The 27,066-nt window shown below is 39.6% G+C and overlaps 1 protein-coding gene across 2 annotated transcripts; it reads right to left on the minus strand.

Moving 5' to 3' along the window:
* Positions 1 to 23,858, minus strand: EEF1E1 (eukaryotic translation elongation factor 1 epsilon 1). Of its 2 annotated transcripts, none has more exons than XM_033216156.1 (4): positions 23,689 to 23,854; positions 18,563 to 18,763; positions 11,448 to 11,543; positions 1 to 638 (listed from the first exon to the last, which is right to left on the minus strand). In XM_033216156.1, exons 1-4 carry the CDS (start codon positions 23,773 to 23,775, stop codon positions 498 to 500), a joined length of 525 nt encoding a protein of 174 aa, XP_033072047.1. In that variant the 5' UTR covers positions 23,776 to 23,854; the 3' UTR covers positions 1 to 497. The 2 variants fall into 2 exon arrangements, with proteins under 2 accessions (XP_033072047.1, XP_033072048.1); XM_033216157.1 differs by lacking the exon at positions 1 to 638 and adding an exon at positions 5,344 to 5,911 and having other exon boundaries at positions 23,689 to 23,858.
* Between the last annotated feature and the right edge of the window lie 3,208 nt (positions 23,859 to 27,066).

Consider the following 27,066-nt stretch of genomic DNA (forward strand, 5'->3'; position numbering starts at 1 on the left):
TATTTTTTCAACCACATTTACTAGCTCACATAAATATTTAGAACAAATCCATCTGTCTTCCCTGTTTCCTTGGCACAATTTATCACAGTTCTTAACAAACTACCATAAATATCCATAAGGGGAAAATGAATTTTAGAATATGAAAGGGAGATTAATAAATAGCCAAATATGTCAACCATTGAAAGGACCACCAATTTTTTTAAGATTAAGCCCCTGATTTGCAACTTTTATTGAAATAAATGTCATCTATTAAAAACAAGGTTAATTTATAACTTGATCTCAACTTGTTTAAGAGCAATTGAATTTTGACATAAAAATTGCAAAACTTCAACTAAAGAACAAATAAAACATTCAGACACAAGTTTACACTTCAAAAATTCTATCAACTTCAACAAATAATGAATGACTGTATATTAATTTACATTAGTCCTGTGGCCCAGAGTACATTTTCCATGTAAAACATTTTTAATAGATCTTCTGTATGGCATGGACAGCTTCTAGTGGGAATTAGTATATAGCCTGTTCTTGATGAAGACAACACTAGACAGATGTTGCCTGATGCCTGGATAATGCTGAATGTGACAAAACCAGCGAGACACATTAAGGTATTTCTCCTTTTCTTGAACTGTCAGGTCAACCTAAGTAGAGATTAAAAACATACACACACAACACAGATGTTACATAAGCACAACTATTAATATCACTTAAGTAGGAGATAGAAGTTGAAAAACAAAACAACATCAATCCCCCATGAGTTCTCAAAAGCCAACATATTCAGATAGGAGTAAAAGTTTCAGCCCAGTGAACACTGACTTGTAAAAGTTCTTCATGTTCAATGCTATGTTCAGTTCAAAACCAGATGTGCTTCCTGGGAAATATCAAGTTTTCAACAAATGCAAAATTTACATTAACTGAGGGTTTGGAGGTCAAAGAATTTGTTTACTTCATTGGAAAGGAAGATAGATTAAGATATAGTTCTTTCTCTAGTATTTTTTAGTAAACCTAAAAAAAGGAAATGATCCATTTCAAGTGAATATTGCTAAATATAAGGGGGGGCTACTGCTAGTGGCGTGTGACTCAGATGAAGGAGGCTGAGTAAACGCATGAGAACAGACCTTCATAATTCTGTGTGCAATAAAGCTGAACTCAATCTTTTAGTGAATGCAGCAGTTCACCCAATTTGCTATCAAGCTACAAGAATGCTCAGAGATTTGGTTAGAGAGAGATGTGATACAAACTGCAGGTGCTTATCATTTCACTGGGCTCAAATTCCGAAGTAGGTGACTCAAAGACTTTTCTCTAAGATAAATTTTGGAATTATTGAGAGTTATCAGGTAAAGAGAAAACCAGCAGGGCAGTGACTTGCAGCCACGACCCATGGATGGGTAGTGTAGTTCCTTCTCCTAAGTCACATTTACTAAACAGATAGTGCAAGTCTCTATAACACTGACAGGAGTGTTTGCAGAAAGAAATAACTCAGTCACCCCGCAAGCGGTACAAACCCACTAGCAGCCTGCTTGTTGGGAGACATTTTTAGTGAGATGAATGTCCTTTGCTTTTCAGAATGTAGCACATACTTGTTCTACAGGCAAACATTCTGCTAAGTTACCAGATCACCAAAGGTGAAGGACAACTCACTCTACATGCAATCATTATTACAGAATACAAAAGGAGATTAACAATACAATTAAAAAGTAGGCAGTATTTTCTCATTAAATGTTTACTTGGACTCATATTTGTTGGCTCAGTTTACTTAAGTTGTTAGCAGGGAGAAGCTTCACTGCTTCTGCTTCATAAAAATGTGAGTTCCGGGTTTTAGTGATACATACTGAAGTCCCAAACACAAGCTGCTCTAGCACATCATAAAACATATTCATCTGTTTAAGGTGTGTAGGTTGTGTCTACTTAGAAAGATGTTACTATAACTGTCTCATCTATAACACAGTCAGTCCATGGCACAGAGATAAAGAACACATCAGTCAAGAAAACTGGTCAAGAATGTCTTTTTTAATGTAAAAGTTTAATGTTTATTAAGAAAATTCATGGTTTCACATGTAAAGAATTACATTAGGCTAACTGGTAGATTCAAACGGAAAGGAGCATCTCCCTGTCAGGTGTGTATTCATAGGCAGCACTTAATCATGTGTGGACTAAACTGAGCATCAGTCTATATTTCAAAAATATTTTGAAAAATATTTTGTAAAGGAGCATTTTGTTCTCTTTCTAAATCTTTACCATGTGTAAACTTCACCAAGGACTTCAAAAGAAAATGCACGATTTATTAAAAGCTCAACCAGTAATAAACACAGCTGCAAATCTAACAAGAAATGGGAGCTTTCTTACCAAAAATGAATGAATGAATGAATAAAATTCAAAATCAACTTCGACAAATCTCTTTGCTGATAGTTAAAGCAAACAGATGTAACAATAAGTTTTACTCCAACTTGATTTCATGTTAGCTGCTGAAATATATGATGATTCAAATCTGACCTCTTTCTTATCATTTTAGTCCTTTCACAGCTCTTTCATTTCAGGGAATTCTCCACTCAGGTATTTGGTAAAGCGCTTCCAAACAACAGAGTACTAATGCTTGTTTATGTTCAAGATGTTCACACAGATTTTAAACTAGGTAAAAAGGGCAATGTTACCTGTGATATTTGTATTTCAGAATAGCATCTGCTGTCACAGAGGACTAGTATATGTTGCTCACAGGTCTATTATTTAAAACAATAACAACACACAGAACACAGCAAAATATTCTCCAACTTAAACATTTTACATTTGGAGTCTCTAGTGTCAGGATTATCAACAGACCCACAGTACAAAATAGTTTTTCTTCCAAGAGCTCCTAAAGCTTCTAACAATGCCTAATTTATTCCAATGATTTTTTTTTTTTTTTTTTTTTTTTGAGACGGAGTCTTACTCTGTTGCCCAGGCTGGAGTGCAATGGCGTGATCTGGGCTCACTGCAACCTCTACTTCCTGGGTTCCAGTGATTCTCCTGCCTCAGCCTCCCGAGTAGCTGGGACTACAGGCACATACCACCACGCCTGGCCAATTTTTTGTATTTTTAGTAGAGACGTGGTTTCGTCATGTTGGCCAGGCTGGTCTTGAACTCCTGGCCTCAAGTGATCCACCAGCCTCGGTCTCCCAAAGTGCCTGGGTTACAGGCGTGAGCCACCGTACCCAGTCCCCTACTCCAATAATTTTTAGCTAGATGATCCATTTCACAATATTTTTAGATGATCTATTTTAGAGACTGCACATGTATTCATTTTCCCTCAGGAAACTTTTGCCAGAAACTCACAGAGTTTTTCAAAAAGGATGAGGTTACGGTTACCACTTTCACCTCTTTTTACAGTTTAAACTTTGGAACTTGTCCCTTTGAGTCTGAGATAATTATGAATGACCTTGACTTCTTAACTCTGCTACTTTTTTGGAAGACATTCCCTAAATAAACTTCCTGTAAACAAAGAAATGAACAGATTTCCCCCTCACCAAATTTACAGATTTTAAAAACATTTCTGATGGGATCCCCTGGACTACTTCACTTACAACACTGGTTTTCCACCATCCCTTTCTAGCTAAAGTTCTTTCTCCTTTCTTACAACAGGAAATAATGCAATTGTTCTAGTTACCATTTCCTGCTTCATGTCGGTCTGCATGCCAGTGTGTCTATAGTGGTGCTTGGCTCTTTCTGCCTAATAATTCCTTTTAATTTATATTGGCACTCTATCATGACTTTGAACTTTAAAGCCAAGCAGATAATATTCTGAATCACTAATTTTCCATGAAGTCATGTGAGAAACACTTTAAGTGACCCGTTCCAGATCAGGGTGACACGCTGCTTTGTTACCTTTCCAACTGGCACCACGCTGCCGCCTTTGGGACATTCTTTAGGGCCAAGGCCCCTGGACTATTTTGCAGTTATTTCTTTTATTTTTCCTTTCCTAATAAAAGAACCACATGCCTCCAATGGTGCTCCAAACTTCAGAACAAAAGTATTTCAGTTGATAACAATCTTACAGTCAAGAAGCACATAATATTACAAAGGATTTTAATAATCTTGAGTAACAGTCTGTTCACAGGGATGACTATCTACTAGTGAAATCACTTTAAGAAAGCAGTGAGTCACTGGCGTTATAATAAACAGCCGCACTAACAGGCAGTATAACAAAGGAAAGGCAACATAATATTCCTCAAATGGAGTTAAGATAGACCAAATCTCAGAATAACTCAGCCATGACTAAAATTGGGCTCACAATGAAACAAAATACAGTGGGATTATCTGATGACTCGAAGGTTGCTTGACTGCTGTTTTGTACACTGTGCTGATTACATATTCCGTACTGAATAACGTGAACAAACAAATGAAGGAATGCATGAGGCCAAAAATAAGTAATACTGCCAAAGCAAACAAAGCACAAAGACCTGGTAAATATCAGCAGGTGGTCAACCTGCACCTCACACCTACCCTACCTTAATTTAACACCTAGAAATCATTTATTCTACATCTGCATGTATTTGTACCCAACTTAACAGGAATGCCATTTAACACCACAGTGCAATTCTGCCATTGTGTAGGTTTTAGTCTATGAGGCCTGCTCCTTGAGAAGGTGTTTATTTGTCTGATTACTTTGCCTGCACTTGGACTAGAGTGGGAGAGATACTTTGACTCACGACAGGAACCCAAAAGGATGGTCAACAGTGATTTCCATATTAATCTATTCAATTTCACTTTGAAAAAGATAAGGATATCTTTAATCATCACATCCTAGTCAGTATATATGAAGAGGACATACATGCCAAAATAGAAAATGTTAACACATAAGAGAGTGCTAAATATTGTTAAAGTAACCTTAACTTTAACATGCAGTACTGAATGAAACACTTCTAACCTACCTAAAAACCAAGTGCCCTCCAGTGCACTTAGACTCGTAATTAAATAACTTTGCAGATAGTGCTATGAATATTTTGCACTATAGGATTATGACCTTGTTCATTCTGCTGGCAAAGGAATTCCAGACAAGTTCCCTCCTTTTCAGAGTATTTCCTTTCCCTACTGCAAAACCTGCATAAACTAGAGGAAAGGAAAATTTAATTACACACTTGGATTATGAGTTGCACTTCAGTATCATCTTTTTTTTTTCAATTAGATGGAGAAATACTCTCCTTCTTTTTTTTTTTTTTTTTTTTTTTTTGAGACGGAGTCTTGCTCTGTCGCCCAGGCTGGAGTGCAGTGGCACATTCTCGGCTCACTGCAAGCTCTGACTCCCGGGTTCACGCCATTCTCCTGCCTCAGCCTCCCAAGTAGCTGGGACTACAGGCGCCCGCCACTGCGCCCAGCTAATTTGTTGTATTTTTTAGTAGAGACGGGGTTTCACCATGTTAGCCAGGATGGTCTCGATCTCCTGACCTCATGATCTGCCCGCCTCGGTCTCCCAAACTGCTGGGGTTACAAAAATACTCTCCTTCTTAATGACAGCCCGATGCCACAGCAAGCCAGATCTTGTGGGTCTGAAGAGACATTCACTAGCCTGCTGGCTGTCATCACACAGGATGACTGATGACATTTTTCCTAATATAAAGCTTAAAAAGTTAAATGTCAAAACATATGTCACATTTAAATATATATTTTTTAAAAAGCCAACACGTTTGTTATTGTGGTTTTCAGATAGAAATTGTTCTTGGAGCCCTGTTGGGTAGCCATGCTCACAGCAGCACAGTCTTACTAAAATCTGGTATAGACTCTCCCAAGTTCAAAGACTGTGTGTAGGCTGCCACCAGGAGAGAGATGCTTAGATACCTTAGCAGCAAATCCTCTTTACCTTGGAGGCTTTTTCGTTTTGAAATGAGGTAAGTTGTTCCTCATCATCATTTTAAATTCCACAAGCTACTAAAATATATTGAACCTAGAATGGAATAAAAGGAAGCTAGTAATCAATGTATTTCAACTCCAGTAAACTTTCTCCACATTTAACTAACATTACTTAAATTACACTACACTTTCACTACAAAGATAAAAAATCTGAAATAGGAACTATAAATGGGTACCAGTTGTTAAATATTGTTTTATTTATTTTTTTAAGACAGGGTCTCTCTGTTGCCCAGGCTGGAATGCAATGGTGCAATCATGACTCACTGTGGCCTCGACCTCCCTGGGCTCAGATGATCCTCCCACCTCGTTCCCCCAACTGGCTGGGACTACAGGCGCAGAGCTACCATGCCTGGTTAATTTTTTTCTTTTTTTTTAATAGAGATGGGTTTTGCCATGTTGCCCAGGCTGGTCATGAACTCCTGGGCTCAAGCAATCTACCTGCCTCAGCCTCCCAAAGTACTGGGATTACAGGCATGAGCCATCATGCCCAGACTTAATATTGCTAATCTCAGTTAAGTATTCAGCTGTGCAAGGCACTGTGCTAAAAGTCAAGAGGGGATGAACAGAAATCAGACACATCCTCTCCGGTCCCTTATTTTGTGTAAATTGAATTATATTCTTTGTAAGTATGGGGAACATTCATTCTATTTCATTCCTGTTGTCCCAATGTAATTATTAATAGGCCTTCTTTCACAGTCAAGTGTTTTGGATGAGAAATCATGTGGTCACCCTATTTACAAAGAATATGTGTAATCAAACTTATCATAAGCTTTCCAAAACAATGAAAATTCCCTTAGATAGCCAAGACCATCCAAACCTTCAGATTTTTTTTGACAATTTTATGATTCTATATTCTACTCATCTGCCTCGTTCATTAATAACATAATATTCTGACCAGAGATTAGCACTGGATTCCATTTTCTTTACTTCATTAATTGCTTTCATGTAAAACAGTCTAATTTCTTCAATAAGATTAATATGCCCCTGAAAATAGTTTTACACTTCTGTTGTCTCCCTCCCAAGTATAAAATAGTGGGCATACACAGTGGGCTCTCAATAAAGCATTTAAAACTCATAATAGTCTTACACTAAATGAAGGATCATTCTAAGTCATTACAATAATGTTGTAGAATTTAACACAATCACGGAGGGATCTTGAGGAACAATTCACAATAAAGTCAGGTAAATTCAAACCGAGGGATCATAGCTTGAGTAGGGGACTAACAACTGTATTACGCATTATTACGGTATGTTTGTGGGGTGAGGGGAAACTAAAAGGAATCCACTTCTACGACTGTCATGAAGTCCAGGAGTTCTGGAGGAAACTGCATTACATTCTGAATTTTCTGGTTACAATCCCTGTCTTCTCTCTTCAACCTCAACTGAAACCCCGGACTCATGAGGCCTCAATCTGTGCCCTCTTATTCTTGGCAAATGGCAAAGCCAACTATGTAGGAGGCTTTTTCAGAGGAGAAAACGACTTTGTTTTTCCAAAAGACAAACCCTCCACTTTGCTTTATGAGGCAGATAGCAGCCCCAAACCATGAACAGGTTGGGGCCTGCGCAGGCCTCAATTATTACGGTATTTTATAGTTTATAACACAAAGAGCTTCCCCACACATTAAGACACTTCAGTCAAAAGATCTAGTTTGGCCCTTCCAAAAACTGAGCGCTGTGCCTTTAAACCTCAAGTTTCCTAAGCATCAGTTTCCTTCTCTGTAAAAGGAGGCTAATAACACTGGTCCTATTTCCTTCTTAGTGATGAGGCACAATGAGAAAGTATATAGGAAACTCCTTGAAAAGCACAGAGAAATACGTTTAAAATTTTATTCAGTGTTTATGGAGGGGCGACTACATACACGTGCCAGGAATTACCTCAGATAATGGTGTTACAAATATGTGTCGCTACAATCATTGAGTCAAGCAGCTTATAATTTAGAGAGAGAGATTTTCAAAGAATTACAGTAAGAGTGAAACAAGCTAGACCTAACGTGTATATGAGGTACAAACACACACACAGGAAGGAGCACCTCAATACGGTTTAGGGGCCTGAGAGGGATTCAGTAGAGGAATGAGTGAGAACCGAGAGATACTTGGAAAATGCAAATGAAGTAGGGAGGAAAGGAAGGGCTGGGACCAGGGAGCAAAAGAGAAGAGCAACGCAAGGATGCTGGGTAGAAAGAGCGCAGCATCCAGCAGGCTCTGGGGCACATGTTGTGGCTGAGAGAATGACAGGCGGAGGATAGCAAGGGAGGTAGGAGTCAGACGAATTGAGGCAGAACTTCACTCTTGTTGCCCAGGCTGGAGTGCAGTGGTGCGATCTCAGGTCACTGCAACCTCTGCCTCCTGGATTCAAGTGATTCTCCTGCCTCAGCCTCCCGAGTAGCTGGGATTATAGGTGCCTGCCCTGCCCCTACGCCTGGCTTTTTTTTTTTTTGAGACAGAGTTTCACTCCGTCGCCCAGGCTGGAGTGCAATGGCGCGATCTGGGCTCACTGCAACCTCTGCCTCCTGGGTTCAAGCAATTGTCCTGCCTCAGCCTCTGGAATAGCTGGGATTTCAGGCACATGCCACCATGCCTGGCTGATTTTTGTAGTTTTAGAAGAGACGGGGTTTCACCATGTTGACCATGCTGGTCTCGAACTCCTCACCTCAGGTGATCCACTTGCCTTAGCCTCCCAAAGTGCTGGGATGACAGACGTGAGCCACCATGCCCGGCTAGTTTTTGTATTTTCAGTAGAGATGGGGTTTCGCCATGTTGGCCAGGCTGGTTTCAAACTCCTGACCTCAGGTGATCCACCCGCCTTGGCCTCCCAAAGTAGCTGGGGTGAGCTACTGCGCCCAGCCGAGTTAATTATTTTGAGAAAGAAAAAGACACGGTCATGAGAAAGACGCTTCAGGGGTCACCAATCTCATGTCTTACAGTCCATCCTCTTTAGATGAACAAAAGATTCTAAATACTGGAACTTGGGCAATGTCATTGGGATCAGAGGATGTGAGAGGCATTCAGGAGCTGGAAATCAGGATCTGACTGACTGGATGCCTGAGGTGCACAATGCACAAAAATGCATGAGTTTGTTTTTTTCCACAGGGGGGAGATAGGGTTGGGGTGATGGGGAGTTGAGTCAAGCTTTTAGGCAGAGAGATGGGTGTAAGAAAGCACACACTCTGGGGCCAAAGTGTCTGGTTTCTGGACCTTGTTCCACCACTTACTTAGGCAATCTCAAAACATTTGACCTCTCTATGCCTCAGCTATCTCATCTGTAAAACGGGGCTGATCATATTAGTGCCTACCCTATATGGCTGTTATTAGGACTAAATGAGTCAACATTTATACAGCATGAAGAACAGTGCCAAGAACATACTGAATATTATGTCATTGTTCATGAACAAATTTAAAATAAAGAGACTGACCATGTATAGTAGGCAAGACTGAAATAAAAAGAAAGGAAATACAATCTGGAGCAAAGATCCAGAAAAGGGGCAGGAGGTGGAGAGGAGACTGAGGTAAGAGGTCAGATGAATGGTGATATGGTTTGGCTGTGTACCCACCCAAATCTCATTTTGAAATGTAACTTCCACAGTTCCCACATGTCACGAGAGGAACCTGGTGGGAGGTAACTGTGTCATGGGGCAGGTCTTCCCTGTGCTGTTCTTGTGATAGTAAGTCTCAGGAGATCTGATGGTTTTATAAGTGGGAGTTCCCCGCACCAGCCCCCTCTGCCTGCTGCCATCCATGTAAGACATGACTTGCTCTTCCTTGCTTTCCGTCATGATTGTGAGGCTTCCCCAGCCATGTGGAACTGTAAGTCCATTAAACCCTTTTTTCTGTATATATTACCCAGTCTCAGGTATGTCTTTATCAGCAGCATGAAAATGGACTAATACAAATGGACTGGCCTAGGAAAAAGGCAAGGCTGAGACCAGGAAAAGGAGACAAGATAGACGAGGATGTACAATCAGGCAGGCTGGAAAATGAAGGGATTCAGATGAATAGCCTCCATTTTTCTAGTCTAATGATGGAGGAAAGCTTGGTGATAAGGACTAAAGATAAAGGAGGAGGGAGAAGGAAGGGGCTTAAGGAAAGAAGTAAAGGTTTGGAAGTATCCCTGGGAGAAAAAAAAAAAAAGGAGATGATCCAGTATGAGAGCCCAGCTGCAACTGGATAGTAAACATTTTTAGTGGCAGTAATCTACAGTGTTGTAATTTCTCCAGTAGAACTCAGCTTGGATCTTGGATGTAAGAATGAAGACATTTATTTGGACTGGCCAAGAGCCGGGAACTTACAGGGAAAAGGTGGTGACTGTACGGTAAAGCAAAGGAGCTGAAGATACTAAGAGGATGTAGCTGAAGTTACACAAAAGGGGGTCTAGGTTGGGTAGGGAAGAAAGTATACAGATTTGGAAAAGAGGAGTCAAATTACATCTGATAGAAATTAGACACTAGGAGATTAAAAGAGCTAAGATAAGCCGTGTATTAGTCAGGGTTCTCTAGAGGGACAGAATTAATGGAATATATAAATACATAAATAAAGGAGTTTAGTAAGTATTAACTCACACAATCACAAGGTCCCACAATAGGCCATCTTCAGGCTGAGGAGCAAGGAGAGCCAGTCTGAGTTCCAAAACTGAAGAACTTGGGAGTCTGATGTTTGAGAGCAGAAAGCATCCAGCACGGGAGAAAGGTGTAGGCTGGAAGGCTAAGGCAGTCTAACCTTTTCATGTTTTTCTGCCTGCTTTACGTCCGCTGGCAGCTGATGAGATGGTGCCCATCCAGATTAAGGTTGGGTCTTCCTTCCCCAGCCCACTGACTCAAGTGTGAATCTCCTTTGGCAGCACCCTCACAGACACACCCAGGATTAATACTTTGCATCTTCAATACAATCAAGTTGACACTCAGTATTTTTTTTTTTTTTTTTTTTTTTTTTGAGGCGGAGTCTCGCTCTGTCGCCCGGACTGGAGTGCAGTGGCCAGATCTCAGCTCACTGCAAGCTCCGCCTCCCGGGTTTCCGCCATTCTCCTGCCTCAGCCTCCCGAGTAGCTGGGACTACAGGCGCCCGCCACCTCGCCCGGCTAGTTTTTGTATTTTTAGTAGAGACGGGGTTTCACCGTATTAGCCAGGATGGTCTCGATCTCCTGACCTCGTGATCCGCCCGTCTCGGCCTCCCAAAGTGCTGGGATTACAGGCTTGAGCCACCGCGCCCGGCCGACACTCAGTATTAACCATCACAAGTGGTTACACAGAAGACACGGGTACTGAAATTAAGATCTAGAGGTGGAATGGTAGGAATATGGGGCCCAGGGGATGACGACAAAACCTAAAGCATGGCTGGAGAAGTCACTGTTGAAGAAGAGCAGAAACATAGGAAGAAAATCAAGGTCAAAGAAAAGGAAGCAATTGTGTTAACTGGATATGTGAAAGGAGTTTTTACATAGGCACCTTGTATACAGTAATTCCTTTCATTTTTATTTGATAAGCTAAAAATGCAAATCTGATTTAAATTCAAGACAAAGTTTTAAAAATCATTCTGAACACTACAGAAAAAAAGCCAGTAACTATTCAAATACTCACTATAAAGCGATGAAGTCCATAGTACAATAGGATATCTGCTAAGGTAAAGTTATACCCTGTAAGGTAGACTTTATCTTCAAGATATGAATTAAGATCCTAGAAAAAAGAAAAAAACAAATAAATATTAATGTAAAAGACGGTAATAATAAAGTTAATTACCATATAACAACTTAAAAGATTTAGGCTACTAGAAAACAAAATATCGCCATTTAATAAATTTACTCTTTGACATTAATATTCATTCAAAACCACAAATCATACGCCAGTCACCTTATTTTTAAAAAATAGGCTAAACATTACTAGTCTTAAACAAGAAAACATTAGAAAATGATATTCAAAGTGCCATCTATGATCATTTTAAAGTCTAGCTTTTTGTTTTTAGAAACATTTTGTTACTCATGCTCAGTAGCTACACTTATTTTTTCCATTAAAATATAAAAAATTCCCCAACAATTTCAATCTCTTTAGAGAATTCTAAGAAACTCTGTATCTATGAAACAATAATTCACCCATTTCCCCTTGCCTCTAGGTCCTGGCAACCACCATTCTACCTTGTTTCTATGAATGTGACTACTTTAGATACCTCATATAACAGCAATCACAAAATATATGTACTTTTGTGACTGGCTTGTTTCACTGAATATAAAGTTCCTCCATGTAGCATGCAGCACATGTCAGAATTTCCTTCTTTTTTAGGGCTGCATAATATTCCACTGTATGTAGAGACCACATTTTATCGATTCCTGTGTCAACAGACATGGTTGTTTCCACGTTGGCTAGTAATGCTGCTGTGAACAGGAGCGTACAAACATCTCTTCAAAACCATGTGGGATTTGTTTTGGTAGTAGCCATCCTAATGGGTGTGAGATGATATCCCATTGTAAACGTGATCTACATTTCCCTAATGATTAGTGATTCCAGCATCTTTTCATATGCTTGCTGGCCACTGATATATCTTCTTTGGCTAAATGTATACTAAAGTCCTTTGCCACTTTTGGAATCAGGATATTGGGTTTTTTGTTGCTGAGCTGTAGGAGTTCTTTACATATTCTGAGTATTAACCCCTTATCACACATACGATTTACAAATATTTTCTCCTACTCTGTGGGTTGCCTTTTCACTCTGTTGTCTCCTTTGATTATGTCCAGAAATGTTTAATTTTGCCATAGTCCAATTTATCTAGTTTTACTTTTGTTCGAGGTTAGTATTGTCTGGCAGACCAGCATGAATACGTCAATTTCCTGAGATGGAAAATGTTGGCTTCTCTTAAAATTAACACTTAAATTTAGCAGAACTGGAATTTACATTGAATTACAGTCAATTAAGTGAAACAACAGATTCATAAAACCTTCAGAGGAAGATTTTGTAAATAAGTTATATGAACTATTATTAGATATTCTTTGAGGCTCCTCTAAAGACTAGATATAAAACACTGTCCAGTGATCAACAGCATTTATCCCAGAAGAATTCCTTAAACTATAGAGAGGGCATTTTGTTCCGATCCTCAAATCACATCTGCCTTAGTCCACTTGGGCAACCGTAAAAGAATACATAGACTGGTGGCTTGTAAACAAGAGAGATTTATTCCTCACAGTTCTGAGGGCTGGAAGTCTAAGATGAAGGTGATGGCAGATGCAGTGTCTGGTAAGGGCTTGCTTCCTGGTTCACAGGCAGCTGTCTTTTCACTTGGTGGAAGGGGTGACGTCTCTCCCAGGCCTTTTTTTAGGGCAATAATTCCATTCATGAACGCTCTGCCTCCAGGACCTAATCACCCCCAAAGACCCCACCTCCTAACTCCACCACTTTGGGGGTTAGTAAATTTGGGGAGGGGGAGTCAAACATTCAGACCATAGCAACATCCCAAAGTGTCTGGAATATAGTGGTTCAGCAATCAGTAAAAAATGTTTGGCCGGGCGCGGTGGCTCAAGCCTGTAATCCCAGCACTTTGGGAGGCCGAGACGGGCGGATCACGAGGTCAGGAGATCGAGACCATCCTGGCTAACATGGTGAAACCCCGTCTCTACTAAAAATACAAAAAACTAGCCGGGCGAGGTGGCGGGCGCCTGTAGTCCCAGCTACTCCGGGGGCTGAGGCAGGAGAATGGCGTAAACCCGGGAGGCGGACCTTGCAGTGAGCTGAGATCCGGCCACTGCACTCCAGCCCAGGCGACAGAGCGAGACTCCGTCTCAAAAAAAAAAAAAATGTTTGCAGAATTTAATTTAATCTCTTTGAATTTGCAAACAAAGTGAACATGATACATGCTCAACATGAAGATAATGCAGATGAAGACCTTTATGATAATCTACTTCCACTTAATAAAGAGTAAACACATTTTCTCTTACGATTTTCATTTAAAGACAGTAATTTCCAAAACAGTACATGAATATGGACCCGAAAGGTGGTACAGATGAGAACATAAAGGAACATAGACACAAATGGAAGGCATGGAAGAATCAAAATAAAATTTCAGTGGAAAGGGTAGAATGTATTGGTCTATTAGGGACTACCACTTAAATTTTATGGTAATCTGTTGAATGAATATGATTTCTCTCCAAATAGCTTCAGAGAAATCAACTTTGAGAAAGTATAAGAAATTAAATATCTTAATTAAATTTCAAATAAAATAAATACATCTTCATTTAATTTCAAGAAGACCTGAAACAATAACAGTTTTGTTTATTTTTTCCAAAAACAGAATCTATATCCATGTTTTAGAGATAAAGACCCTTTTCTTTTTTTGAGATGGAGTCTCGCTCTGTTGCCCAGACTAGAGTGCAGTGGCACGATCTTGGCTCACCACAACCTCCGCCTCCAGGGTTCAAGCAATTCTCCTGCCTCAGCCTCCTAAGTAGCTGGGACCACAGGCACACAACATGCCCGGCTAATTTTTTGTATTTTTAGTAGAGATGGGGGTTTCACTATGTTGGCCAGGCTGGTCTTGAACTGACCTCGTGATCAGCACACGTCAGCCTCCCAAAGTGCTGGGATTATAGGCGTGAGCCACCGCACCCGGCCAAGATTCTTAAAAATGTAGTTTTTATAAACGATGATTAGGTAATATTTTCTGGGTTCACGATATAACTAAAATTTTTCCTACCAAAAGACAGTTTCACACATTCAAAATCTTCACAGGTGAGAACTAATTATGTCTGACGTTTGTTTCCTTTTTTTTTTTTTTTTTTTACAATTCTTCCTGATGCTATTGTCAAACTTTTTAAATACTTCCCCCACAATTCCACCTGATTTTTATTTTTCCTTCCATCTATTAAACTTTCTAATAATACAAAAAAGTTGAAAAAGCAGTAAAATAAACAACTACATACCCTCCATCTAGACTCAACACGTTAGTGTTTTGCACTGCCTGCTTTTTGAAATTATATATTACCTTATTTATGAGGCATTTAAACTTAGCATTGTGGTTTTAGCACTGAAATGGAACTTTGACAAATAAGAATTAAACCCTTTCATAATATCCTAAAAGCAAGAGTTTTAAAAATAAATAATAAAAACCTATACAGCCCAGTATAAACACAGGCAAAGAATACATGTAAGTAAATCTTTAAAAATAATAAAATAGCTAATAAGCAGTATGAAAATGACACATTAATAATTGTATTCAAAAAAAATAAGCAAATCTTTTTTTTTTTTTTTTTTTGAGACAGAGCCTTGCTCTGCTGCCCAGGCTGGAGTACAGTGGGGTGACCTTGGCTCACTGCAACCTCCACTTCCCAGGTTCAAGTGAGTCTCCTGCCTCAGCCCCCTGAGTAGCTGGGACTACAGGTGTGCACCATCACGCCTAGCTAATTTTTCTGTTTTTAGTAGAGACAGGGTTCCACCATGTCGGCCAGGCTGGTCTCGAACTCCTAACCTCAAATGATCTGCCCGCCTCGGCCCCTCAAAGTGCTGGGATTTCAGACGTGAGCCACCCCACACGGCCTCAAACAAATAATTTTTAAATTTTCTTGTTTTGGTAATTAAATTGGGGAAGTGAAGGAGAAAGAGGTAATACCATGTTAGTTTTGGGGAAGAGGCCACTCTCATATATACTATAATGATGTACTTTTCTAGAGGACAAATGAGCAACATAGCTTAAAAATATACAGCTTTTAGCCTAGCAGTTTATCTGGTAGGAATTTAGCCTAAGGAGACCGGGCGTGGTGGCTCACTCCTGTAATCCCAACACTTCGGGAGGTCAAGGTGGGCAAACCACTTGAAGTTAGGAATTCAAGACCAGCCTGGTCAACAGGGTGAAACCCCATCTCTACTAAAAATACAAAAAAAATTAGCTGGGTGTGGTGGCATACACCTGTAATCCCAGCTACTTGGGAGGCTGAGGCAGGAGAATCGCTTGAACCTGGAAGGCAGAGGTTGCAGCCTGTGTGACAGAGCAAGGCTCTGCTTCAAAAAAAAACAAAAACAAAAAGGCTAAGGAAACAAATGGGAATGTGCTCAAATATTTAGCTACAATTTAGTAACTACCCAGGGATACATAGTTTAAATTGTGGTATAATTAGTTAACCCCTGAACAACGCAAGTTGGAATTGCATAGGTCCACTTAAACACAAATTTTCTTCTGCCTCCGCCACCCAAGAGAACAAGACAAACCCTTGCTCTTCTTCCTCCCCTCAGCCTCCTCGATGTGAAGTGAAGACTATGAGGATAAAGACCTACATGACAATCCACTTCCACTTAATGAATAGTAAACGTATTCTCTCCTCCTTACGATTTTCTTAATAATATTCTTTTCTCTAGCTTACTTTGTTTTAAGAATACAGTATATAACACACATAAAATACAAACTATGTATTAATTTGCTTTATGTTACAGGTAAGGCTTGCAGTTAATGGTAGGATATTAGCAATTGAGTTTTTGGGGAATCAAAATTATACATGGATTTTCAACTGCTCAGGGAGTCAGTGCCCTGCATTGTATATGATGCAACACTAACATGATATTAAAAGGAGAGTGTAAGTGAATACTTGTTGGCGTAAAAAGGTGTTGACAACACATTGTCAGTGAACAAAGAAACAGTTTACTGGCCAGGCGAGGTGGCTCACACCAGTAATTCCAGCACTTTGGGAGGCTGAGGTGGGCGGATCATTTGAGTTCAGGAGTTAAGACCAGCCTGGCCAACACAGAGAAACCCTATCTCTACTAAACACACAAAAACATAAGCCATGCATGGTGGTGCACGCCTGTAATCCCAGCGTGCCTGTAATCCCATTTACTTGGGAGGCTGAGGCACAAGAATCACTTGAACCCAGGAGGCGGAGGCTGCAGTGGGCCAAGATTGCACCACTGCACTCCAGCCTGGGTGACAGAGTGAGACCCCATCTCAAAAAAAAAAAAAAAACCCAACAGGTTACCATGCCAGTAGGTGCCCGTTTTTTTGTTTTTTGTTTTTAAATACATACACACGTACATACAAAAGGAAAAAGAAAACAGAAAAAACACAAAAGGGGTTTAAGAAATATCTGATGGCCAAACATAAGCATTATTAATAGTTCTCTCTTGCTGGTGGGACTATGGATGTTTCAAATGTCTTCCATTTGCTTATTTTTACTTCCTAAATTCTGTAATATTTACTGCTTTTAAAATAAAAACAATACTGTTTTAAAATAGCAAAACAAAACAAAACAATCCTTTTCTCATCTGTGCATGTGGCCAAAATCACATTGCAATGCACTCTATACAGTCTCACCTGCCAGTCTGAGTTCTGTAAGGGCAGAAACTGTGTCTAATGCACCACCAGCCCTTAGAACTGCATCCTGGTGCATTTCAAGTGCTTATGTTGTAGGTGCAGATGAGCAGACTGAGGTCAAACAAGGAAGACAATGCAAATTGCCCAGCTCCACATACATTTCAAAAACAATGCAAATTGCCCAGCTCCACATACATTAAATAGAGGCTCCCAATTAAATATTTACATGTCTCAGAGATAACACTTTGGAAGTTACTTCTATCCTTCTAATACCACATCTATTAATGTAACTTTTGAACCTTATAAACCCAACTGATTGAAATTCTGTTCCTACCTTTCAGAATCAAGTTCATTACTATCCTTTCCTTTGGAAAACTATAAAAGAAGGTTGTGTTCACTTTTTATTTGCCTGAAATCTCACATTCACTTGGAGGGAGGATATGACCGCTTCCCCCTGGAAATACTGTCAATAGTAGGGCACAAGAGAAGGGTCCCTGTGAATGACCAACATGGTATTAAGAATAAATGGTTGATCACGACAGACATACAGAGCGCCAAGTTCTGAAACTGACTTTCTACCAGTTCTCTTGATGGCATCTATCAAGAATACAGTTTGAGCCATTTTGCCCAACGTGATAAAGGAAGACCTTTCTTGCTCAACTTTTATTGCCATGATAAAACAGTCACAATAAAATTAAGAAACAGAAGGAATTTCTACAGCGATATGCTGTTGTCTGGATAATCTCTCAAGTTTCTCTCAAATTTAAAGCTTCAACAAAATCTTTTAAAATCTGCTTTCTTTTTATATAAATAAATTAACAAAAATAACTTTGTTTGGAATTTTTTTTATTCTTGGCAACTCTGAAGCTATATCCAGTAGATTATTTTATTATTTGATGCCTTTGAAAATAAAAATTTAAAGCAATGATTCTCAAAACAGGGAAAGGTGAGCTTTCTCAGATGAGAGTTTTTTCAAACTACAACCCTAAAAGATTCTGATTCTCTCTTGCCTCTGAGAAAGTACTTTACCTCTTAGAGAATCAGGATTGTCGAGTGGGGCATCACATTAAAAAAACAAGAAAAGTCATATTATAATACTGTAATTACTGTGACAAGGTTCTGAAGGAAAAGCACAGGGTGCTGTGACTGCATGTAGAACAAAGAACCTCATCCAGCTGAGAGAGAAGTAGTCAAGAAAGTTTCCAAGGCCGTGTACCTCAGCTGAGATCTGAGGGGGAGGGAGGGGCTGGGGGAGGACAGAGTCTGCTCCAGGCAGAGGGAATAACAGATGCAAACTACTGAGGCAGAAGGAAAGAGGTGAAGAAAGCTAACAGCTGCAGCTTTTTAAACTGAGGGGAAAGAGATTTCTGATTAACAGTTCATGCATTTCAGCCTATAAGAGAAGTCATGATACCTTCAACAGTGTGTGGATATCATTTTTACTGGAGTGTCCATCTATCTGAGTGACCCTGTACTCTAACCATTGCTGAACGATCGCTTTTTCTTCTGCAGTACTCCCCAGCAAATATTCTTTGTTGGCTTGCTTGACTAGATGAGCTGCTATAGTAGTCAATCCTGTTAGACTTGGACCATTGTTTGTCTGAAGAACTGGAATCTTAAAAAGAAAAAAAAAGTTCACAGAATTTAAAAAACAAAGACCACATCATGATTACAACTTCTAAGTAACCACAAAATCCTTCAACTGTTTCTTGAAATAATCCCGGATTTTACTCTAAGATACTAAATTACATACAAATGAAAGTCTGGCAAATAGCTGTTAAACAATTTACAATGTGGTAACAGATGCTTGATGATGAAACTGCTATTAACATTGCAAACATCAGTATAATATTACTACAATAATTTTAAGCTATGTACAATGAGAGAAAATGGAAACTCTAATTAAACAGTATTAATTTCAATCAAGTTTACCTGCACCCTATTATATAGCAAAGTGACTATATTTAAATAAACCTGACTTCATGTTTCCCCATTACAATAGCAACACAAGTTTGCTTGTGTATAAGACACTGACAATTAATTTAAATTTTCTTGATACACAAATAAGCATAATGCATTATGAGAAATGCAAAAGAAAATGGAAAGTATTACCTGATGAGAAGACTGACCAAATACAAATAATAAGTATACAATCTCAATGACTTAAGCAAATGAAAAAAGAACTGCTTTTTGGTAAGACTGCTGCTCTTCTCTGCAATGAAATAGCATCCTTTTTTTTTTTTTTTTGAGAAGGAATCTCACTCTGTCACCCAGGCTGGAGTGCAATGGCATGGTCTCAGCTCACTGCAACCTCTGCCTCCTGGGTTCAAGCGATTCTCCCACCTCAGCCTCCCAAGTAGCTGGGATTACAGGCACGTGCCAACACACTCAGCAATTTTTTGTAATTTTAGTAGAGACGGGGTTTCACTATGTTGGCCAGGCTGGTCTCAAACTCCCGACCTCGTGATCCACCCACCTCGGCCTCCCAAAGTGCTGGGATTACAGGCGTGAGCCACCGCATCCAGCCGAATTATATCTTGTTCTCTGTAATGACTTATACTTTGCAAGGCATTTTCATACACCTACATCAACAGGACTTGGTGAAGTCTACAAGGAGATTAATACTCTATAGGATACAGATTCAAAGTCAGGAGGTAACTTCAAAGTAAAGGTGGTAAAAGTTCTTTCCACTTTCCATTCACTATTCATAGCTCCTTGACTTCTCACTTCTGCCTTCAACTCAAATGAAACCACAATCTCTAAGATCACCAATAAATTAAACGTACTGAAAGAAAACAATATGGAACCCTCTGAGGGGTGCCAGTAATGTTCTATTCCTTGACTGGGTGGTCACCTGAGTGTGTTAACTTTGTGGTAACATCAAGATGTGTGTACTGAATGTATGGTATATTTGGGGGAAAAAAGAGAAATCAAATGACTCACAATTGTTGGGCAGGAGGGGACAGAACTAACTCTAAAGACAATTATTTGTAAAAATAAATTATCCACAATCCAACCACGCTCCAAAAAAATTCCCAGTTACCTTCTCATCTAATCATTACATCTTGTAAGATAAGGTAAGTAATCTCATCCTCATTTTACAGATAATAAAAATCAAGGTCGCTAGGTTTGCAATGGCAGAGCCGGTGTTTGAATAAAGTCCTATTGGCTCAAACGTCCATTTTCTTTCCTTTACATAGCCTAAAGTACACAATTCTTATGCAGTTGCAATTATGAGACATATACTATTTTCACATTCATTTTAAGGTTCCATAATCCTCAAAGTAATTACTTTTAATGGCTGCATTATGCAATAGCTGTGTACTGCATAATGATGTTCTGGTCAACGATATTCTGCATGGCATATCCAATGGCAGTCCCCTAAGATTACAGTCAAGTATTTTTACTGTACCTTTTCCATGTTTCAATATATTGAGATGCACAAATACTTACCATTGTGTTACAACTGCCTACATTATTCAGCACAGTAACACATGCAGTATGGGTTTGTAGCCTGAAGGAGCAATAGGCTATAGGCTATATCACATACCTACTGTTTGTGAAGTAGGATATACTATCTAGGTTTAAGAATACTCTAGTCAGGCGTGGTGGCTCACACCTATAATCCCACTACTTTGGGAGGCTGATGCGGGCCGATCACCTGAGGTCGGGAGTACGAGACCAGCCTGACCAACACGGAGAAACCCCGTTTCTACTAAAAATACAAAAATTAGCCGGGCGTGGTGGCGCATGCCTGTAATCCCAGCTACACGGGAGGCTGAGGCAGGAGAATCACTTGAACCCGGGAGGCTTGCAGTGAGCCAAGATCGCACCACTGCACTCCAGCTCAGGCAACAAGAGTGAAACTCCGCCTCAAAAAACAAAACAAAACAAAACAAAACAAAAAAAACCCCAGAACACTCTATAATGTTCACACAATGATGAAATTGCCTAACAATGCATTTCTTGAAACATATCCCTGTCTTTAAATAACACGTGACTGTATGTCAACGTGCTGATGTACCATAATTTAGAGAATCATTCTCCTGGATAAGGATCTCTGAACTGCTTTCAGTTTTTAACTATGATTGGTAATGCTGCAGAGAATGCTTTATCGCTGGCTCACTGCTGTCAGCTGTCTTCCCAAAAAATGGCTGAATTTTATCACATACGGCCAGCCCTTTCCCCATGCAAGCAAACAGAAATTTTCACTAGCTGCTCACTGCTAAAATGCTTTAATTAAAATAAAATTAAAAACCACACTCTGAACTCCAAAGTCTTCACAGTTGGGCCTCAAACTGTGGTTTGGGGTTTACCTTGCATTGCATCATTCCTCATACTGTTTTACTTACTGCCCTAAACTTTCCAATCCTTCATAATTTATTGGTTTTACACATCTTTCAAAGCATAATCCCTTAAATGCCAGCTCTTCCATAAGTTTATAAATCCATTTTTATAGTCAGAATTAACTGCCTTTTTCACATTCCTCAACAGTGTTTTCCTCCATGTGGAGTCCTAATTAGTGAAAAGAAGTCAGGTTGAGGGGACCAAGGGAAAGCAAAAAGAGAAGGCCGATAAGCTACAAGTCCGCCTTTCTTCATGGTCCAGGACACAGCCCTTCTGCACAAATAACTCAATAATCTTTCTGTGTCCAGCTATCACCGGACCTCTGGCTGCTAGAAAACTCAAGTTAGCTCACTGCAACCTTAGTGTTATCAGTACTGCACAAGCCCCTCTTCAGCACACAGCAGAAGTACTATTCCATAAAATCCCCAGCCAGCCTTTGTTTCCTTGCAGTTAGCTCCTCTCTTACTAACTTGCCTGTTGCACTCTCGCAACATATTTTCATACATTCTCTAATAAGTCTGCTTTTCTTTACCTACAGCTGTCCTGGTGAATTCTTACCCTGGTGCCACCAGCCCCAGAGAGTTCCTGCTCACCCGTGACAGTCCATAAAGTGCTTATTATGTTGTGCTTTAAATTATTTGCTGATGATTGTTTCTCATACTAGATAATGCTCATATCTTGGCAATGGTCCCTAAAAAATATAAACTACACCAGGCGCGGTGGCTCACGCCTGTAATCCCAGCACTTTAGGAGGCCAGGGCAGGTGGATAACCTGAGGTCAGGAGTTCAAGATCAGCCTGGACAACATGGTGCAACCCCATCTCTACTAAAAACACAATAATCAGCCAAGCATGGTGGCGCACACCTGTAATCCCAGCTACTTGGGAGGCTGAAGCAGAAGAATCGCTTGAACCCGGGAGGCAGAAGTTGCAGTGATCCGAGATCACGCCATGGCACTCCAGCCTGGGCAACAGGCGAGACTTCATCTCAAAAAAAAAAAAAAAAAAAAATTTTATATATATACATGTGTGTATATATATATGTATGTATATATATATGGCACTCTTTCTATTTAAATGGTTGCAATGTTTGTCCACTCGGCCATATATATTATATTATATATGTATTATGTAATATATACACTAAACTAGCGAGTAGGGGCTTGAAGGAACAGAATCATCACTGGGGTAGAGGAAACACCAAAAGAAGGTCACTTTGGCTCCGATGCCTACTCTGCCACCAATCACAGGGCTGACCACTTAACCTCTCTAGGCTTCAGGTTAACTTAAATAAAAACTATACTACTACTTTCTAAACAAGATCTTCACATGGACCAAATAAAGAAGAGAAAAAATTAAAGACAAAAAACAAACATCATTTGGAAAAAGATCTCAAAGGAGCGAAAAAAACATATCCAAAGTAGTCTTCCTACAACCAATTTCCTTCTCTAATACATTCCCTCTACGACAAACAACCATAAAACACAAACGTTTTAACAGTGCCTCACCAGGCAATCTCATACCTTGTGATGTAATCTCCTCCTCTAACACATTCCCTCTACGACAAACAACTGTAAAACACAAACGTTCTAACAGTGCTTCACCAGGCAATCTCATACCTTGTTATGTTTCTCTCACTCTCTGTGGGTCGCACACTTACATTGATACCCCAAGGCTTTAGAAACGCCTTCCCCGCATCGCCTAGATTGGGCCAAGACTGTTGAAGCGTGTTCCCCTAAATCAGCACTGTATTCCCCAGGCCCAGCACAGTGCTACCTGGCACCCTGTTAGCTATCACGGAATCGCTGCGTAATAACTGAATGAAAGGTGCGATTACGGTTAAAAAAAAAAAAGCCAGTTAATACTAAATACAAACGCGGGGCTTCCAGATTGGTCTAAGAGCCCTATGAGGATCCTCCTGCAACTGGTGTCGTTTCCTCATAATGGGATGATTTCCCAGGAGGTGAAGTTCAGGCCGAGCCCGACCTGAGCTGGTTACCCCCTCCCTCCGGGAGGTAGGGCGGCACGGGCCGAGGTCCAGAAGCGCCAGCCTGCTCGCGGCGCAGACACGTGGGGAGCTGGGTAGCAGCATCCTCACTCCGCCGGTATCGGGTGGCCAGCCCGGGTACTGCCAGGGCTCGGCAGGCCCCGCTCCCGTCCACCTCTTCCCCTCTGCGCCGCCTCTCCTTCTCACCTGTCGCTCGCCCTGAGCACTGTATTTATTCCCCTTACTCAGCCCCAGGGACTTCTCCAGCAGCGACAACTCTGCGGCCGCCGCCATCTTCCGGCCGTAGCTCCTGGCAGAGGCGAGACCTGCAGAACAAGAACCTCCCGCATTGGTGGAAACGGAAGTCCCACTGCTGCAAACTTCAGCGGCGATTGGCTGAACGGAAGGGGCGTGGAGAGCGCTGGCCAAAGCGCAGGAGGTGGGGCCAGTGGGAGGGGCGGGGCTGGGGGCGGGGCTGAGGGCGGGGTGTGAGACAGGTGAAGAAGTGATGGCAAATTTCCACTCGAAGTGTTGGGGAGCTACTGGTAGAGCGGCCCCAGGGCCGGGCTTCGGTGGCTGCAGTAGACTGGATCTCTAAATAGCAATCTATTGACATGGCTGCCAGCGGTAACTTGTTAACTCATTTGCTAGTCTAAGAGAATTTATATAGGATGGGAACTGAAATTTACCTTAGTTTGGCTCGGAAATATACATTTGAACAATCAAATTGAATAGCAAAGAGTTCACAATCCATTAGGAGTTTCTAACGTGTAGCATAATTCATGAGGATTTTAATTGTGTTGTAGTGGTGAATTCGAAAAACTGGTTTTTCTACTGTTAATCTACAGCTCAACACTAGCAGTAGAATTATACATTTAAAGATTATTCACAGAGCACGGAGTATGTTAGATAGGGGTCAAATAAATACAGTTCAAGGAAATCAGCCATTAATGGAATTAATGATCTTTATTTGCAGTACCAGAAAGCTAGTTACATAATTTATGAAGTTTTGGTATATAAACAAGGTGCATAACTTTGCGCCACTAACTTGCTACATTCTTGTATCTTCAAAAAAAAAAAAAGAAAGAAAGAAAATTAGTAGTATATTAGTAGTATATATTGAATATTTCTAAACGATTTGTGAAAATACTAAATATTTTCCACATTGAAGAATGAATAAACAAAGTATGTATTAGTCTGAGAGAAATAGAAAAATCCTACAAAGTAATTCATCATTGAGTCAGAAATATCAAAGTTTAGTGGGGAATGTTGTTACTGTGTTACACCTTCCCTATCCCAGAATACTTAATGAGTTTACTCTGGCAGCAGAAGTAAACATAAGGAAAAGAAACTTTTGCCAAATCAACATAACAAAATACAAAATAAATTTCAGTATAAGTGGATTGTTATCTGTATTACTTTCCATATTCAGATAATTGAATAACTATTCTACTACTTTTTAAAAGACCAGCCCTCTAAGATAATTAACGTATCTATTTTCAGTGTCTAGGTACACTTCTTGTTTGTAATAAAACATTTTTTTAAAAAAACTTAACATTTATCCAATGCCAATGGGTGGTATAATTAAAATAAGGTTTGGCCTTTACAAAATTATAGAATATCAAATTAAAAAAGAAATCTGTAAAAAACTGAAAGCAGAACAAAGCATATTGTACATCAAATTGATGACATCATCACCCAGTGTGGACCTCTTTTAAGTAACTTTATAGCACAGTCATTTAATTGTATACTCTTAGTAAGATATGCTTTAAGGACAAAATTTATGAAAAACTGTTTTTGGTTCATTTTGTTTGTTGGTTTGGTTGGCATTCTGGCAATGTCAGTGTTGGTATGGTGCTGCATATGTACTGTGGAATAAAGCAAAGACGCAATCATGTGGTGTTGCTGGGAACTTGGGTTTTTGTTTTGCCAAAAACAGAAGCAGTGTAAGGTAGACGACATTAAATCAAAACTTTCTGGTCCTGAATTTGAATTCTATATCAATATGAACTTATGACGCTTTTATCTTAAGGAAAATGAAAAGTATTTCCTACCTAGTTCTGTTTACTTAAAAGGCCTAGAAACAAGGACAACTGAACAGCAATGAGCACCCCAGCACCTAGATTCTGGTTTCAAATACTATTTCCCACAAAAATAAATGAGGGCTTTTTGGAGATTGGCTGAATCCAGACCTGGGCAGGAGATCAGTCTGGACCACCTTGTTGTAGTAGAAAGGAAAGAAAGTATCTAAGAGTAATGAGGGGAGTCAAAGGGTAGGATCAGACCACTTGAGGGTCAATAATACTCGTTACAAGTTGAGGGTCAATAAGAATAATTGCAATGAATTGAAACATGTTGAATATGTTTAAATCTATGAGTTCATAATGATACTAAAAAAAACAAGAACAAAATCAAAATAGCCCTCATTGGTCATCTTTGGAGGATACTAGAGATCCAATTCATTATTTTGAAAAATTATAAAGAAACACATAAGAAACCAACATTTTTTTTCATGATTATTCTCAGGGAAACTAAACTCTGATGAGAAAAATGTCTTTATAGAATTCTAACTAATAAAAACAGAACAATAGAATATCACTGTTTTGCAGCTACTGATATAATAATGAATCTAGGTGACAATTATCAGTAACTATTCACATCATAAAAACAGAGACAAACAGACATAAAGTGCTTCTGAGAGAGGGGTAGATCATTGCCCAGTCTTGCCAATCGAATTGAATTTGACCAAGCCTTTTGATCTAACAGTCAATTTACGAGAAGTAATAGTGGGAAAGAGGATCATGTTAAATGAAGTCATGGAGATGCAATGAGCAAATTCTAGATCATGAAAACTATGGGACAAATGATCCAGTTTTTTCAACAAGTAAATTGCAAAGCAAAAAGAAAAGGCAGAGAGAGGTGAACCTGTAAGTTGAAAGCATTATAAAGGAACTGTCAACCAATTGCAATGTATAAATCTTTTTTTCAAGTCTGATTCCAACTAATAAACTGTTAATTTTTTTTTAAAGTGGATTGTCACGTCATGATTGTGGCCAATGTCTACTACATTTCATTTTATATACGATGGATATTGAATTACATGCCCAAATTCACATAACTAATAGATCTGTGCATGAATCATCTGGGGATTTAAAAAAAAAATCCATGTCATACTGGAGATTCTGACTCACTTTATCTGGGGTGGGACCGAGCGCTATTATTATTATTTTTTTAATCCCCAGTTGAGTCTAATATGTGGCCGGGGTTGAATATGTGGCAGATGGAGAATTTCAACTCTGCTTTCTGGCTTTTAAACCCACACCATTCTGACTTTCTAATGTCTCCTTTCTCTGTTGTTATGGTGAGCGGATACAAGCTTTACTTCACTTAACATTAGACATAAGAAAGAGGAGAAAGCTTATATTTTATTAGAAAGAATCAATAAATGTATTTTTAGATGATCTGCATATTTGATCTGGAGATATCTATATCAAGACAGCCTTACTCATAATAAAAGTAACTTGATGAATTGATTTTGTCAAATAGAACACTTCTCTAATCTGCTATTATCATAGTCAAGTTTTA

The sequence above is a fragment of the Trachypithecus francoisi genome, unplaced genomic scaffold (genome assembly GCF_009764315.1).
Source record: "Trachypithecus francoisi isolate TF-2019V2 unplaced genomic scaffold, Tfra_2.0 Lachesis_group10, whole genome shotgun sequence".
NCBI classification, from domain to species: Eukaryota; Metazoa; Chordata; class Mammalia; order Primates; family Cercopithecidae; genus Trachypithecus; species Trachypithecus francoisi.

Excerpts from the sequence above, each read along its gene's own strand:
- EEF1E1 (XM_033216156.1), bottom strand. The coding sequence starts at position 23,775 with ATGGCGGCGGCCGCAGAGTTGTCGCTGCTGGAGAAGTCCCTGGGGCTG. Across the intron at positions 18,764-23,688 it reads GTGCTCAGGGCGAGCGACAG|ATTCCAGTTCTTCAGACAAA; the intron begins GTGAGAAGGAGA and ends TTTCTTTTTAAG. Across the intron at positions 639-11,447 it reads ATGGACTTCATCGCTTTATA|GTTGACCTGACAGTTCAAGA; the intron begins GTGAGTATTTGA and ends ATCTCTACTTAG.